A 14,946-nucleotide genomic window follows, 5' to 3' on the forward strand; every position below is an offset into this window, starting at 1 on the left:
CACTTGAGCCAAGAGTTCAAGACCAGCCTGGGCAATATAGTGAGACCTCATCTCTGCAAAAATAAAATTAAATAGCCGGGTGTGGTGGCCGCACGTGTAGTCCCAGCTACTCGAGAGGCTGAGGAGGGGGGATTGCCTGAGCCCAGGAAGTCAAGGCTGCAGTGTGAGCTATGATTCTGTCACTGCACTCCATCCTGGGTTACTAAGTAAGAACTTGTCTCAGAAAAGAAAAGGAAAAAAGTGTTTGCTTAAGCTTTATATATCCCTCAAAAGCAGAAAAGCCACAAATTCTATCACACTTGTCATTTAGAGTTATAATTTAAGAAAAAATTATTGGAAACCTTTATTTCTGAAACTTGATAGCAACATAAGGTATTAGATAATTTAAAGAAGTCTTCAGGCTTTGAAATCTTGAGACCACTTAGCTTTTTTTCCACACTACTCTTTAAGCTTTGTGGAACTCAATTTCAAATAAAATCTTACATTTCTGACCACACTTCTAATTGATAACAGGTTAACAGTCTTTCTGCAGAATGGTGTGAAGCTCTTCACAGTTTTACAGCAGAGACCAGTGATGACTTATCCTTCAAGAGGGGAGACCGGATCCAGATTCTGGAACGTCTAGATTCTGACTGGTGCAGGGGCAGACTGCAGGACAGGGAGGGGATCTTCCCAGCAGTGTTTGTGAGGCCCTGCCCGGGTATGACAACCACAAGACATGAGTGCTACTCCTCACGGGGTGCCTGAAACCTTCAAAACTATATACATTCCTTTCCCCTCTGGCCATGCTCAGTTTGTCTGTCTATATTTGAAAGAGTTGATACATGAAGTTATGCAAACTACATTCATATACTTTGTTAGAGTTACAGAAAAAAAAGATAAAAATGTCTTCACTAAATAATGGCTAATATTCCATCTAATAAAAACAGTTTATGTAATTTTTCCCTGCTAAGAGGACATTGTTCATCTTCTTGAAAGTTAAATAAGTTCAAAATTAACTGAACATACTGTTTTTAAAAATGTTTTTTATCCCTAATATCACTACCTCTGAAGAGAAAATACTGTGTTTTTAGAGCGACAAGGGTTTTTTTTTTTTTTAAATGTTAGATTTGTGTTTTAGTCCACTGTGTTTCTATATATTTAAATTTTTTATGTCTTCACAGCTGAGGCAAAAAGTATGTCGGCCATAGTACCGAAGGGGAGGAAGGCCAAAGCCTTATATGATTTCCGAGGGGAGAATGAAGATGAGCTTTCCTTCAAGGTCAGAATGTGTATCTCTTCATAACTACATAAAGCACTATAATTTTTGAAATGTTTTCCATTGAAGGATGGAACATTTGGGTGGAATATTGATCATTACTCAAGAATGAAGAGATCTCCGACCCTAATTATAAGGGAAGACATTACAGAAAGTGAATAGTGCAAATAGGCCTGTTAATTTACAGTATCAACCAGGCATTAAGGTACTTAGAGAAAACCTTGGCTTTACACCCCCATACATCCCCAAAGTAATCCCCTGTTCCTTGGTCTTACATCATCACATCTCAGTAATATTAGGCTTTTTATTAGTAACAGATGACCGTCTACATGGCCTTCCAAGCCTGCCATTGACATGTCTTTGAAACTGATGGAGAATCAGATAGCACCTGCTACAATTTGCGCTAGTAGCATAGTAGCCTTATAAGACACTAAATTCTTGTCCACAAAGGCAGTGACCAGAGCTTTGGGGAAATAGTCCCAAAAGGTTGAGCTAGTTTGCAGAGGTTTTTTGTTTGTTCGTTTTTGTTTTTTTTTTTCACCGAAGAAATGCCTAATTTTTTCTTAAAGTAAAAGTAGATATTTTCTTTTCTTTCTTTTTTTTCCTTTTATTCTTTTTTTTTTTTTTTTTTTTGAGACAGAGTCTTGCTCTGTCACCTAGGCTGGAGTGCAGTGGCGCAATCTCGGCTCACTGCAAGCTCCGTCTCCCGGGTTCATGCCATTCTCCTGCCTCAGCCTCCTGAGTAGCTGGGACTACAGGCGCCCGCCACCACGCCTGGCTAATTTTTTTGTATTTTCAGTAGAGACAGGGTCTCACCGTGTTAGCCAGGATGGTCTCGATCTCCTGACCTCGTGATCTACCCGCCTCGGCCTCCCAAAGTGCTGGGATTACAGGCGTGAGCCACTGCGCCTGGCCAAAAGTAGATATTTTCATGATTCTATTTCCCTAATCCACAACTGGACCATGGTCAGAGGAAAGTACTTTGGAAACAGTGCTAGAAGAAGGAGGGTGGTTTTAGTAGTCACTGCTGTAAAAATAGCCTGTGTCAGACAGTGGTAAATTCTCTAGCATTGAAGATATTCAGTCAGAGACAAGGATGCTGTAGAAAGAATTAACATATCAAGGAATGATTGGACAAGATGTGGTTTAAAACAGTGGACAGCCAAACAGGGTTTTCACTTGCCTACAACAAGAAGAGAAAAAGGCCGAGCACAGTGGCTCACACCTCTAATCCCAACACTTTTGGGAAGCCAAAGCAGGAGGATCACTTGAGGCCAGGAGTTTAATACCAGCCTGAATGGCCGGACGCAGTGGCTCATGCCTATAATCCCAGCACTTTGGGAGGCCGAGGCGGGCAGATCACAAGGTCAGGAGATCGACACCATCCTGGCTAACAGAGTGAAACCCCGTCCCTACTAAAAATACAAAAAAAAAAAATTAGCCAGGCGTTGTGGCAGGCGCAGGTAGTCCCAGCTACTCGGGAGGCTGAGGCAGGAGAATGGCGTAAGTAAACCCAGGAGGTAGAGCTTGGAGTGAGCCGAGATCGCACCACTGCACTCCAGCCTGGGTGACGACAGAGCGAGACTCTGTCTCAAAAAATAAAAAATAAAAAGACCAGCCTGGTCAACATAGCAAGACCCTATCTCAACAAAGAAAAAGAGAAAAACAAGGCAATACCAGAATCAGGTATGTGCAGCCTTTGTTGGGATAAGTGGGGGGATACCTTGACTGAAATATGTCAGCATAAGGTTGCTAGCTTCCTATTTTGTGATGGAGTTTTACTTTATTCTGAATAATAAAATGTTATTGCATCTTTTTGTATTAAATGTCATTTCTGTTATAATATATTGTTAGCAAATAATAGATATTTTTCTTTCTTTCTTTCTTTTTTTTTTTTTTAGATGGAGTCTTGCTCTGTCACCCAGGCTGGATTGCAGTGGCACGATCTCAGTCTGCCTCCTGGGTTCAAGTGATTCTTCTGCCTCAGCCTCCCAAGTAGCTGGGACTAAAGATGTGCGCCACCACACCTGACTAATTTTTGTATTTTTAGCAGAGATGGCATTTCACCATATTGGCCAGGCTGGTCTCAAACTCCTGACCTCGTGATCTGCCTGCCTCGGCCTCCCAAAGTGCTGGGATTACAGGCATGAGCAACCATGCGCGGCCTCTCTTTCTTTCTTTCTTTCCTTTCGTTCCTTTCTTTCTTTCTTCTTCCTTTTTTTTTTTTTTTTTTTTTGGTTTTGTTTTGTTTTGTTTTGTTTTGTTTCTGAGACAGGGTCTCACTCTGTTGCCCAGGCTGAAGTGCAGTGGTGCAATCTCAGCTCACTGTGCAGCCTCTGCTTCCTGGGCTCAAGCGATTGTCCAGCCTCAGCTTCCTGAGTAGCTGGGACTACAGGTGCAAGCCGCCAATGCCTGGCTAATTTTTCGTATATTTTGTAGAGACTGGGTCTCGCCCAGGCTGGTCTCAAACTCCTGAGCTCAAAGTGATCCACCCGCCCCAGCCTCCCAAAAAGCTGGGATTACAGGCATAAGCCTCCACACCCAGCCATAAATGATAGGTATTTCTTATGCTGTAGCTATGCAAAATTAAAAATTCGTAACCTTCTATCAGTTCCCTTTTTTTCCTTTAATGTCTTGATCTTTAAAATAAAATTTAAAAAAAAAAAAGAAGAAGAAAGAAAACGGTTGCCTTAGTCCTTGAGAGTCAGTGGCTCGAAATGTATTCCTTTTATCTTTACATAAACTTACTGCAAGTGAAAATCTGAATTCAAATTTCTTGGATGTTATTTTGGTCTTCATTTAAACTATGTCAATATAAATAACAGAATGCACAGTATCTTCCAGAAAACAGGTTATCTTCATTTCATTTTACAAATGGTTGTCCATAAAATAGTTCTAGAATTGTTGTTGTTGTTGTTATTGTTATTAAGGGATTCTGCACTGCTTTCAGTTTTATTAAATATCCACAAAATGTTAATAGATAAAACTGATTTTTTTTTTTTAGAGAAGGAATCTTGCTCTGCTGCCTAGGCTGGAATACAGTCAGAGGTGTGATCTCAGCTCACTGCAACCTCTGCCTCCTGGATTCTAGCAATTCTCCTGCCTCGGCCTCCTGAGTAGCTGGGACTACAGGCATGTGCCACCATGCCCAGCTAATTTTTTGTATTTTAGTAGAGACGGGGTTTCACTGTGTTGCTGGGCTGGTCTCAAACTCCTGAGCTCAGGCAATCCATCTGCCTCGGCCTCCCAAAGTGCCAGGATTACAGGCGTGAGCCACTGTGCCCGGCCAAAACTCATTTTTAAAAATAGTCCTAGCCTGAGCTTGCAGTGAGCTGAGATCCGGCCACTGCACCCCAGCCTGGGCGACAGAGCAAGACTCTGTCTCAAAAAAAAAAAAGAAAAAAAAAAAAATAGTCCTAGCCTGGCTGGGCACAGTGGCTCACGCCTATAATCCCAGTACTTTGGGAGGCCAAGGCAGGTGGATCACCTGAGGTCGGGAGTTCAAGACCAGCCTGTCCAACATGAAGAAACCCCGTCTCTACTAAAAAATACAAAATTAGCCGGGCGTGGTAGCTCACGCCTGTAGTCCCAGCTACTCGGGAGGCTGAGGCAGGAGAATTGCTTGAACCTGGGAGGCGGAGGTTACAGAGAGCCAAGATCGCACCATTGCATTCCAGCCTGGGCAACAAGAGCAAAACTTCGTCTCAAAAAAAAAACAAATAGTCCTAGCCCTAGGAAACTGACATGGTATGTAGGTTTGGACCAGACCTAAAAAAATAGCTTCAGTTAACTATTAAATTATAATTTAGGAACCAGAAGGAACTTATTTATAACAAAAACTTTGAATTGCCAGAAGTTTTACAGATTTTAGCAGAGCAAATTAATAACATCTGATAGCATGTTTCCTTTCCGTTTTCCATAAAGAAAACCCTTAAATCAAGCCACTTTTTTTCCCAGAGGGTAATATACTAAGGCTACAAATAAATCCTGTTAGCCTGATAAAGGTATTCTTAACAGTAGCCAGAGTCATCTTGGACTATTGTAGCCATCTTAAACACAGATTCTAAGAAATGTTTAGAAACCATAAAGAACAAAATAATTATGTCTTCATCTGCTGAAGGAATTCTAATTTGCACATGAATAAGACACACAGCCCCTTTGACTAACCTGATGAAGATAAATCAGTGTCCTGAGTCAAGGTGAAGCTCTTTAAGATGGGAAAAAATGCAAATTCGATATTGGGGCCATGGCAAGAGAATCGCTTGAACCCGGGAGGTGGAGGTTGCAGTGAGCCGAGATCGTGCCACTGCACTCCAGCCTGGGCCACAGAGCGAGACTTTGTCTCAAAAAAAAAAAAAAAAAAAAAAAGATACTGGGGCCATAGGAGGAATGTGATAAACCAAATGGCAGAGGAGAAATGCCATTATGTGCAAGAATAAATGTAAAGTGCAAAATGCTCTGGGTATTGATAAAAGGCAATTATAGTAAAAGCCTTTCTAAGTAAAAAGGACCATTGTAAAATGTGGCGGCCACATAGTCTAGTGGTTAGGAATACAAGCCCTGGAATTGCACTAGATTTGAATCCTGGTTCTACCACTAACTAGACATGTGACACTGGCAAGTTATAATCTATCTGAGTTTTGGTTTCTTTTTCACTAAAATAAGGAAATCTATAAAAATATATCTCAGCCAGGGGCAGTGGCTCACACCTGTAATCCCAGCACTTTGCGAGGCTAAGGCAGGCGGATCACAAGGTCAGGAGTTTGAGACCAGCCTGGCCAACGTGGTAAAACCACGTCTGTACTAAAAATACAAAAAATAGCTGGACGTGGTGACGGGCACCTGTAATCCCAACTACTTGGGAGGCTAAGGCAGGAGAATTGTTTGAACCTGGGAGGCGGAAGTTGCAGTGAGCCTAGATTGCGCCACTGCACTCCAGCCTGGGTGACAGAGCAAGACTTTGTCTCAAAAAACAAAACAAAACAAAAAAATCTCTCAAATGAGGATAACACAATACTCATCTCTAGGACTGTGGTGGTGTTTACATAAGTTAGTTCCTGTGAAGTACACAGAATAAGACAAGGCATACAGGAAGCACATGACTCTCTCTCTCATCTCCAAGTCTTTGCCTTTATGACACCTTCAGTGAGGCCCTCCCTTGATGGCCCTAATGAGTTGGCAATCCCATGCTTTCTGTCCTCTTCTGCCAGCTTATTTGCCTTCCCATTGTAGAATGAGGGAATATTAATTGTGCCCAGAAAAGTATCTGACACATAGAGGGTACTCAATAAATAATCGTGTGTGTGTGTGTGGTAACTAGTATTATTTGTTCAAGAGGGATTTTAGATTAGGAGTGGTGAATTTGAGAGGCACAAAATATAAGCAGGAAAATCAAAGTGCAGCAAGGGTGGCAATGGCAAAGGAATGAGATTTAAGGAATAGAGGCATACAAGCAAAGGGCATCATTAGGTATAGATCATCTTTGTCATTTAATCTCTCAGCAATCAAGATAAATGAGTTATACAGAGATTATTCATGCTGCCCTAGGTAGGCCACTATTTACTATGCTTATTCTCAACAGAAACCAATAATTCTAACTCCTTTTGTCTTACAGGCTGGAGATATAATAACAGAGCTGGAATCTGTAGATGATGACTGGATGAGTGGAGAACTAATGGGAAAATCTGGAATATTTCCCAAAAACTACATACAGTTTCTACAGATGAGCTAGAGGAGAAGCTTGACTGTGTTCCTTGGCACAAGAACTCACTTGAACTATCACCTTGACTATCAGATATGTTTTTGCACTATTTTTTTTAACTGAAAAAGAAATATCTAAGCCGTACGTGGTACACTAGAATTTTCTGAAAGCAGAAAACGTCTAGATTTTGTAGATAGTTTTCATTACAATAGAAACATGCACATGGAAACCCATGAGCTAGGGTTCTACCGAGGAAAACATCTAGTGGGATTAGCAAGGCGAAGGGAAAGCATCTGGTGGCATGCATGGCAGCATGGGAGGCTCACACGCAGAAGCTGCACGTGGACGTCTGTTTTAATCAGCACAAGTGAATTAACCATGCTTCTTCATTTTTTTTACTTTAGTTTAAAAAGAGAACATTTAATATTCTACATGCTGTAACTATCAGGACATGGTTAGCAATCTAAATTTCATTTTTGACATTCAAATTAATTCTTACAGCTTGAGCATATCAACCTTATTACCAGAGCAAATCCTTCCTTCAGGAGCGTTTGTAAGCACATGGTGAAATCGGCCCCTGCCCACCAAAACAATCCTTATGTTACCAAGTGATTCCCATTTGTCTAAGGATTTGAAGGGGGTCTAAATTGGATGTATCTTACTTAGTCTAAAGAACCAAAACCATCCCTGAAATGCCTTGCTAATACAACTAATCCTTCCATATATGTGCCATACTTATTTTTTTCCTCAGTGTATACTTTATGTTAACAGGGTTATTACAAAGCACATTTTCTGAATCTGCAATCATTCCTTTGACAATTACTGGACCCAAAGGAAAATTCATTTTCTTTGCATTATTTCAGTAATATATAAAAACTGTGTCTTGTTATGGTAGTACATTATGAATCACATATAAAATCTTAGAATACAGAACAACTGTTAAGATGGAAAACAGTGCCAAACCTCCACAGCTCATTTCTTTGTGATATAATCAGAATGAAAAATAAGAGGACAGAAGACTGGTAATTTTTTGTTTTATTTTTTCCCTAGCTCATCCCTGCACAATTATTAGAGTAAATGAAAAACCATTTTCCTGCTTTCCATTGTTATAAATTCTAAGCTTAAGACAAAAGTGGTTCTTTACATGACTGAATCAATTACAGTTTATGGACTAGGGCCAAATAGGTTGAAGACAATCTTCCAAACAGATCAATGGAATAGAATTTCATTGGAAATGTGAAACATTTTCCCAACGATGTTCATGACCTTCTTCTGTTTTTGAGAAGAGTTTCATATGCTGGACCACATTTTAGCTTTTATTGTTTTTTTTCCCCATTGTCCAAAAAGTTAGGCAACCAATGACCACACTTTTACATGAATACCACCTGGAGTTCGACAAAGAAGGTAACATTTACTTGGTGTTTGACTAAAGTTGTCTCCCCATTCTGTGGTTACATTTTATTTTGGACTATGGGGACTTCTAATACGTTTTGGTAAAGAAGAGAGTATAAAGAAAATTCTTGTCAAATTTCACTCAAAAGTAATTTCATGAGAAATCAATTATATAAAGCATTATCCAAATTAAATTATCATTTGCAGCAAACTGTACAACAGCAGGAAGGATATGGACTGGAACATGAGGTGTATATCTTTGCCTTTATAATTTTAACATCTTATATTGAAGATTCTGAAAACCTATCCTTATTAGAGGAAAATCTCCATCTTAAATTTTGGCCTTCTGTCAGCAGAATGATAAGTGCAATAGTTGTAAATCTACTTGACACTGTAATAAACTGAACTGAACTTTCAAAGTCCCTTTCTCATACTAGACTGAGTTTTTTGAGAATGGAGGTGGTAGAGGTGGCATATATATATATTTTTTTTTTTTGGGGTTTTTTTTTTTTTGTTTTTGTTTTTTGTTTTGTTTTTTTTAGACAGGGTTTCATGTTTCATTCCCTTTGACCAGGCTGGAGTGCAATGCAATCTTGGCTCACTGCAACCTCTGCCTCCTGGACTGAAGTGATTATCCTGCCACAGCCTCCTGAGTAGCTGGGACTACAGGCACACATCAGCGTGCCCAGCTAATTTTTGTTTTTTTTTTTTTTCTTTTTGTAGAGACAGGGTTTCACCATGTTGCCCAGGCTGGTTTCAAACTCCTGGGTTCAAGCAATCTGCCTGCCTCAGCCTCCCAAAGTGCTGGTATTACTGCACCTGGCCTGTAGTATCTTATTTATCTTTGTATCTCTAGTCTTTTGCACCATTCAGGCTCAATAAAGGTTGGTTGGTGGGTTGGGTAGGTTGGTTGGTTGGAGTGGATGGATGCACGGATGGATGGATGGATGGATGGATGCATGCATGGATGGATGGATGACTTTCACATACAGCGATATCATCTTGGATTCACTCAATATCTTTCCACTTTAATTTTTGACATAAATCTATACTGAAACAAAATTCACAGTTTTATGTCATTTCACTCTCATATTCTATTTTGTGCTTGCCACTCATTACCCACCCAACTGACAGGAAGCAAAAAGCTAATATATGGGCTCTCATAGGTACTTTCTTATTCTGCATATTGATTGAATTCAAGGCAAGACTGACCATGTTTAAGGAGAAACATAATTTTTATACTCAGTGAATTTTATGGGCGAGAAATAGGAATGCATTCTGTTTCCTTTCAGGAATTTTAGGTTAAAATCTAAACCTCCTCAAACTAGAATCTCTTAATCCTTTTTCTTTGATAAGTTAAACCTAGAGAAGCCTTTCCTAGCAAGCAGACTCAGGTGAAAAAAAACCTAGAGAAGCCATTTAATATATTATTCTTATCCTTTGGACACTAAAAGCATTTTTCTTTAAAAGATGCCCTTGTTTACATGGCTGGAAGGGTAATGGAATATATCTGTCATTGTGCTCATAGAAATCACAGGTCTTGAATTCAGTCTGTAATATTCAAAATGAAAGAAAGTGTGCTTATCAGAATTTATTAGTAGAACTGGCATTTGAAAAAAAATCATTTTTCTATAGGGTTGTAAATCAGTACTCCTAACAATCATTGCTTAGTTTTTACTCAGTTTCTTAAGCTTACCTAAATACACCTAGAGAAAATAATGATGACTATATGGACTAATTATAAGGTAATATGTTCACTTTGGTATAATCATTAATGGTTTATTTCTTTTAATTAATGTAAAATGCACATGAGCCATATGATTCATGATTCAATGTCATTTTGAATGCCATTGAATGAATTCTTCATAGTGAATTTTTTTTTTTTTTTTCCAAGACAGGGTCTCACTTTGTTGCCCAGGTTGGAGTGCAATGGCATGATCTCGGCTCACTGCAGCCTTAGACTCCTGGCCTCAAGTGTTCCTCCCACCTCAGCCTCCCAAGTAACTGGGACTATAGGCATGTGCCACCATGTCTGGCTTTTTGTTTTTCATTTTATTTTATTTTATTTTATTTTTTGAGATGGAGTCTTGCTCTGTTGCCCAGGCTGGAGTGCAGTGACACTATCTGGGCTCACTGCGACCTCTGCCTCTCAGGTTCAAGTGATTCTTCTGCCTCAGCCTCCTGAATAGCTAGGATTACAGGCATGCACCACCGTGCCCGGCTAATTTTTTTGTACTTTTAGTAGAGACCGGGTTTCATCATGTTGGCCAGACTGATCTTGAACTCCTGACCTCAAGTGACCATCCGCCTCGGCCTCCCAAAGTGCTGGGATTACAGGTGTGAGACATCGCATCCAGCCTAATTTTTTATTTTTTGTAAAGATGGAGTTTCACCATGTTGCCCAGGCTGGTGTTGAACTCCTGGGCTCAAGCAGTCTTCTCGCCTCGGCCTCTCAAAGTGCTGGGTTTGCAGGCGTGAGCCACCTTGCCCAGCCAACTGAATTTTTTTCAGAACTAACGTGAAGTCATTTTCTAACTTGTGCCTTTTTACTTCACTGTAATTATAGGAGGAAAAAAATAGAAAGCCTGATTCAGAACAACACCACCATCTAGGGGCCTCTCTCTTAATTGCGAGCTCATCCTGTTACACCACAGAAGAGAGCCCTTGGAGACCAGAGCTCAACTTGCAGAGGTTAAATCATTTGCCTAAGGTCACAGTTACTTGCAGAGCCTAAAGTAAAACCTGTCTCTGCGGATTTCCAATCGAGTTCTTTTTCCATTTATTATGGCAACGTGATACATTTCTCTTTAGCAGTTAAACAAGAAGAATTGATCTGTTTCATTGGCCTGTAATGGTTGCAGCCTCTAATACTTAATGATTAGAAAGAATTACACAGTATGTATTAAAGCCTTGAAGTTTTATCCTTCAGGAAGAAAAGTCCTGTCAGCTTCTTGGTTTTATGTGGACAATTTATATTGATGTCACCTAGAAACTGAAACATGAATGGATCCACTAATGGGGATTCCTTTTTCTCTTTAATAGAAAATATTCAAATATTTAGAACATCAGATCTTGTACAGCTGTATTTTGTAGAGCTGTACCCTTGGTAACAGTAGAGCAATCATAAATCTAGATTTTCATTAAAATATAACACAAAATACTATATAAGTATATTGGAGTCTAATAGATTAACCAAAGCACTGTTAAGCTAACAGATTTATATTTCAGAGTCTGAGACATATTCTGATTTTTTAAAGGAATTCTAATTATGTGTATACCACAGATTGTTTATCTTCAAGTACTGTAAATTAGGCAGTAATTGAATATTTTTTAGGAGAAGTAATGTTTTACATTCATAATTCTGGCAGGAATATTACCTACTGGTTGTCTGTCTGTGTTTCACAAAAATTAACTGACAATACCAAAATATTGGCCTCTGGCCGAGAGCTATGACTCACACACCTGTAATCCCAGCACTTTGGGAGGCCAAGGCGGGTGGATCACCTGAGGTCAGGAGTTCAAGACCAGCCTGACCAACATGGGAAACCCTGTCTCTCCTAAAAATACAAAAATTAGCCAGGCTATGGTGACACGGGCCTGTAATCCCAGCTACTGGGGAGACTGAGGCAGGAGAATTGCGTGAACCTGGGAAGTGGAAGTTGCAGTGAGCTGAGATTACACCACTGTACTGCAGCCTGGGCGACAGAGACACTGTCTCAAAAAAAAAAAAAAGTGTGTTTGTGTATACATATATGTAGGTATGTGTATATTTATATATGTATGCATGTGTATATGTATATATACATGTATACACGTGTGTTTATACATGTACATATACGTGTGTATATATACATACACATGCACATATGTATATACATATACGTATACACAAACGTGTATACACATACACATATATACATATATATACATATACATATCAAAAAATAATACGTATCAAAAAAATAATAGGGCTAGGATGGATGTTATACACTTCGAGGAATTGACACCTGCAATAATTTTTCTACCTTGACTTCTTTTTTTTTTTTTTTTTTTTCCCCCTGAGGCGGAGTTTCACCCTTGCTGCCCAGGCTGGAGTCCAGTGGTGTGATCTTGGCTCACTGCAGCCTCTATCCCCAGGTTCCAGCAACTCTTGTGCCTCAGCCTCCGGAGTAGCTGGGATTAGAGGTGCCTGCCACCATGCCCAGCTAATTTTTTGTATCTGTATTTTTATTTTTGAGATGGAGTTTCGCTCTTGTCAACCCAGGCTGGATTGCAATGGTGTGATCTCGGCTCACTGCAACCTCTGCCTCCTGGGTTCAAGCAATTCTCCTGCCTCAGCCTCCCAAGTAGCTGGGATTACAGGTGCCCACCACCATGCCCAGCTAATTTTTATAATTTTAGTAGAGACAGGATTTCACCATGTTGGTCAGGCTGATCTCAAACTCATGACCTCAGGTGATCCACCCACCTTGGCCTCCCAAACTGCTGGAATTAAAGGCATGAGCCACCGTGCCCAGCCAATTTTTTGTATTTTTAGTAGAGATGGGGTTTCGCCATGTTGGCCAGGCTGTTCTCGATCTCCTGGCCTCAGGTGATCCACCTACCTCACCATCCAAAAGTGCTGGGATTACAGGTGTGAGCCACCGCACCCGGCCCCGCCTTGACTTCTTAAATGATCTTAGCAAATGGCAACCCATTACCCTTCATAGCTGTCACAGTTGCATTGCCTATCACAGCATTACGTCAGAGAATTAATGACTCATTAAATTGGTATGACTGGATATTTAAAGATATTAAAGATTCTTACTGAAATTTGGAGTTGTGTTAATAGGATTGTGGTTACATTTCTTTTTAAATCATTTTAGAGATACATGATGAAATATTTACTTTTAATATGTTCAGTTTGCTTCAAATAATTGGGGAGGAGAAATTGACAGGAACTGTGCAGTGTTAGCCATTTTACCCAACTTGTAAGCTAAAAAGTTAGTCTGTCATGGTTTCATGGATGTTAACAGAAGACATAAGACTTCTGGGCCAGGAACAAAAGACTTTATCACTCACAGCAAAAGTGAGAACCAGAGTTTCATGTTCTTATGTGTCAGTTTCCTATACCCCCCCCCCCCCACATCCCGAGGAGGTGATGCAAAGGGCCCATTATGCAGTGAGTTGTGTGACAGGAGAGGAACACTGAGATCTACTACTTTTATAGCAAGTGGAAGCACACTTTCTTTTTTCCTGGGGGAGACATTACCTCATCCTTCAAGGTTGCTCACAAGGGTGCAAAAACAGCTCTGAGAAGTGGCCAGGGTAAAGAACAGTCAAGGGATTGTATTCTTGGCACATTCAGCAAGAATGTGCAGACACACTTGGGGTCTACAGTACATTGCCTCTGTCACTATTCACTCCTCAGCCTGACACATTCTTGGCCAAACTTAAATTTTTACACAAGCGTGCTTCTCTGATAACCAACCACTTTGATTAATCTAACCAATAGAAGCCAGAACCAAATCCACTCAATTTGTCTCATATGACGTTTAATTAAGTCTATTATCAAGACTCAAAGCAGCAGATGAAGCCAACCTGCAGTATTGATCTCAGTCTTCCTCTCCAGGGTCCCAGACAGCTCACTGTGAATAAATCTCAGGGAGTACCAGTCTGATTTTAGGCAGCCATGAGGTATTCTAGGGCCAGGGTATTTTATTAATTAAGACCTGCACGGAGAGTTTAAACTGGTCTGTTAATCTCTGGTGTCATGGCAATAATTAGACAATCAATGGGCCAGAAAGTGACCCCTGTCCTTAATGGGGAGACATCTCATGACCCATTTTTCCCCTACATACAAAAATATAACCCCAAAGGACACAAGCCACTTTGGTTCAGGACTCATTGCTAAACCTGATTTGTATCATCACATTGGTTAAGTCACAGGGGCAGTGTCACCAAATAGCCATATACGGTATTACCCACGACCACTCAGGCATGGAAAGCATATGATCAGTCAGATTGAATCAAGGTTGTGTTGGTCCTGATGTCTGTATACATTCCAATTTGGGTGCTGTTGATGATATCAGGCACAGCAGAACAGCGCAGGACTGACCATGTCCACAGAGATTTTCTGTTTTCATAGCACATTTCTTAGTGGTCTGGACAAACCCAGCAGCAGGGCAGACTGTTAGCTGCAGCTGCCACTTGATTCAGGTAGTGGTTTTGAATCAAGGGCAGTGGTTCCAGCTGGGGGCAGTTTTGCCCCCCCCAGGGGACATTTGGCAATGTCTGAGCCATTTTTATTTGTCACAACTAGAGGGAAGGTGCTACTGGCATCTAATGGGTACAGGCCAGTGTAACTGCTAAACAACGAATTACCCGGCCTAAGATATTAGTAGTGCCAAGGTTGAGAAACTGACCTAGGGAACAAATTGCATTAATGATTCCCCTTCCAGCTAGGCATGGTGGTTCACACCTGTAATCCCAGCACTCTGGGAGGCCAAGGCAGGAGGATCCCTTGAGCCAGGAGTTTTAAGACCAGCCTGGGAAATACAGTGAATACAAAAATAAATACAAAAAATAAAAAATTAGCCAGGCGTAGTGGCATGTG

The 14,946-nt window shown here is 40.5% G+C and overlaps 1 protein-coding gene across 12 annotated transcripts in view; it reads left to right on the plus strand.

Moving 5' to 3' along the window:
• The window catches only part of SH3D19 (SH3 domain containing 19), a 203,526-nt gene extending 194,756 nt beyond the window's left edge, over positions 1-8,770 (plus strand). For 11 of the 12 annotated variants that reach the window (XM_031664231.1, XM_031664233.1, XM_031664232.1 and 8 more), the window contains 3 exons: positions 514-700; positions 1,164-1,261; positions 6,873-8,770. In XM_031664231.1, the coding sequence (XP_031520091.1) occupies positions 514-700; positions 1,164-1,261; positions 6,873-6,989 (402 nt within the window). In that variant the 3' untranslated portion in view covers positions 6,990-8,770. The remainder of the gene's footprint in view (positions 1-513; positions 701-1,163; positions 1,262-6,872) is intronic. The other variant, XR_004182652.1, reaches the window with a different exon arrangement.
• The last annotated feature ends 6,176 nt before the right edge of the window (positions 8,771-14,946 follow it).

Source organism: Papio anubis, chromosome 3, assembly GCF_008728515.1.
Source record: "Papio anubis isolate 15944 chromosome 3, Panubis1.0, whole genome shotgun sequence".
NCBI classification, from domain to species: Eukaryota; Metazoa; Chordata; class Mammalia; order Primates; family Cercopithecidae; genus Papio; species Papio anubis.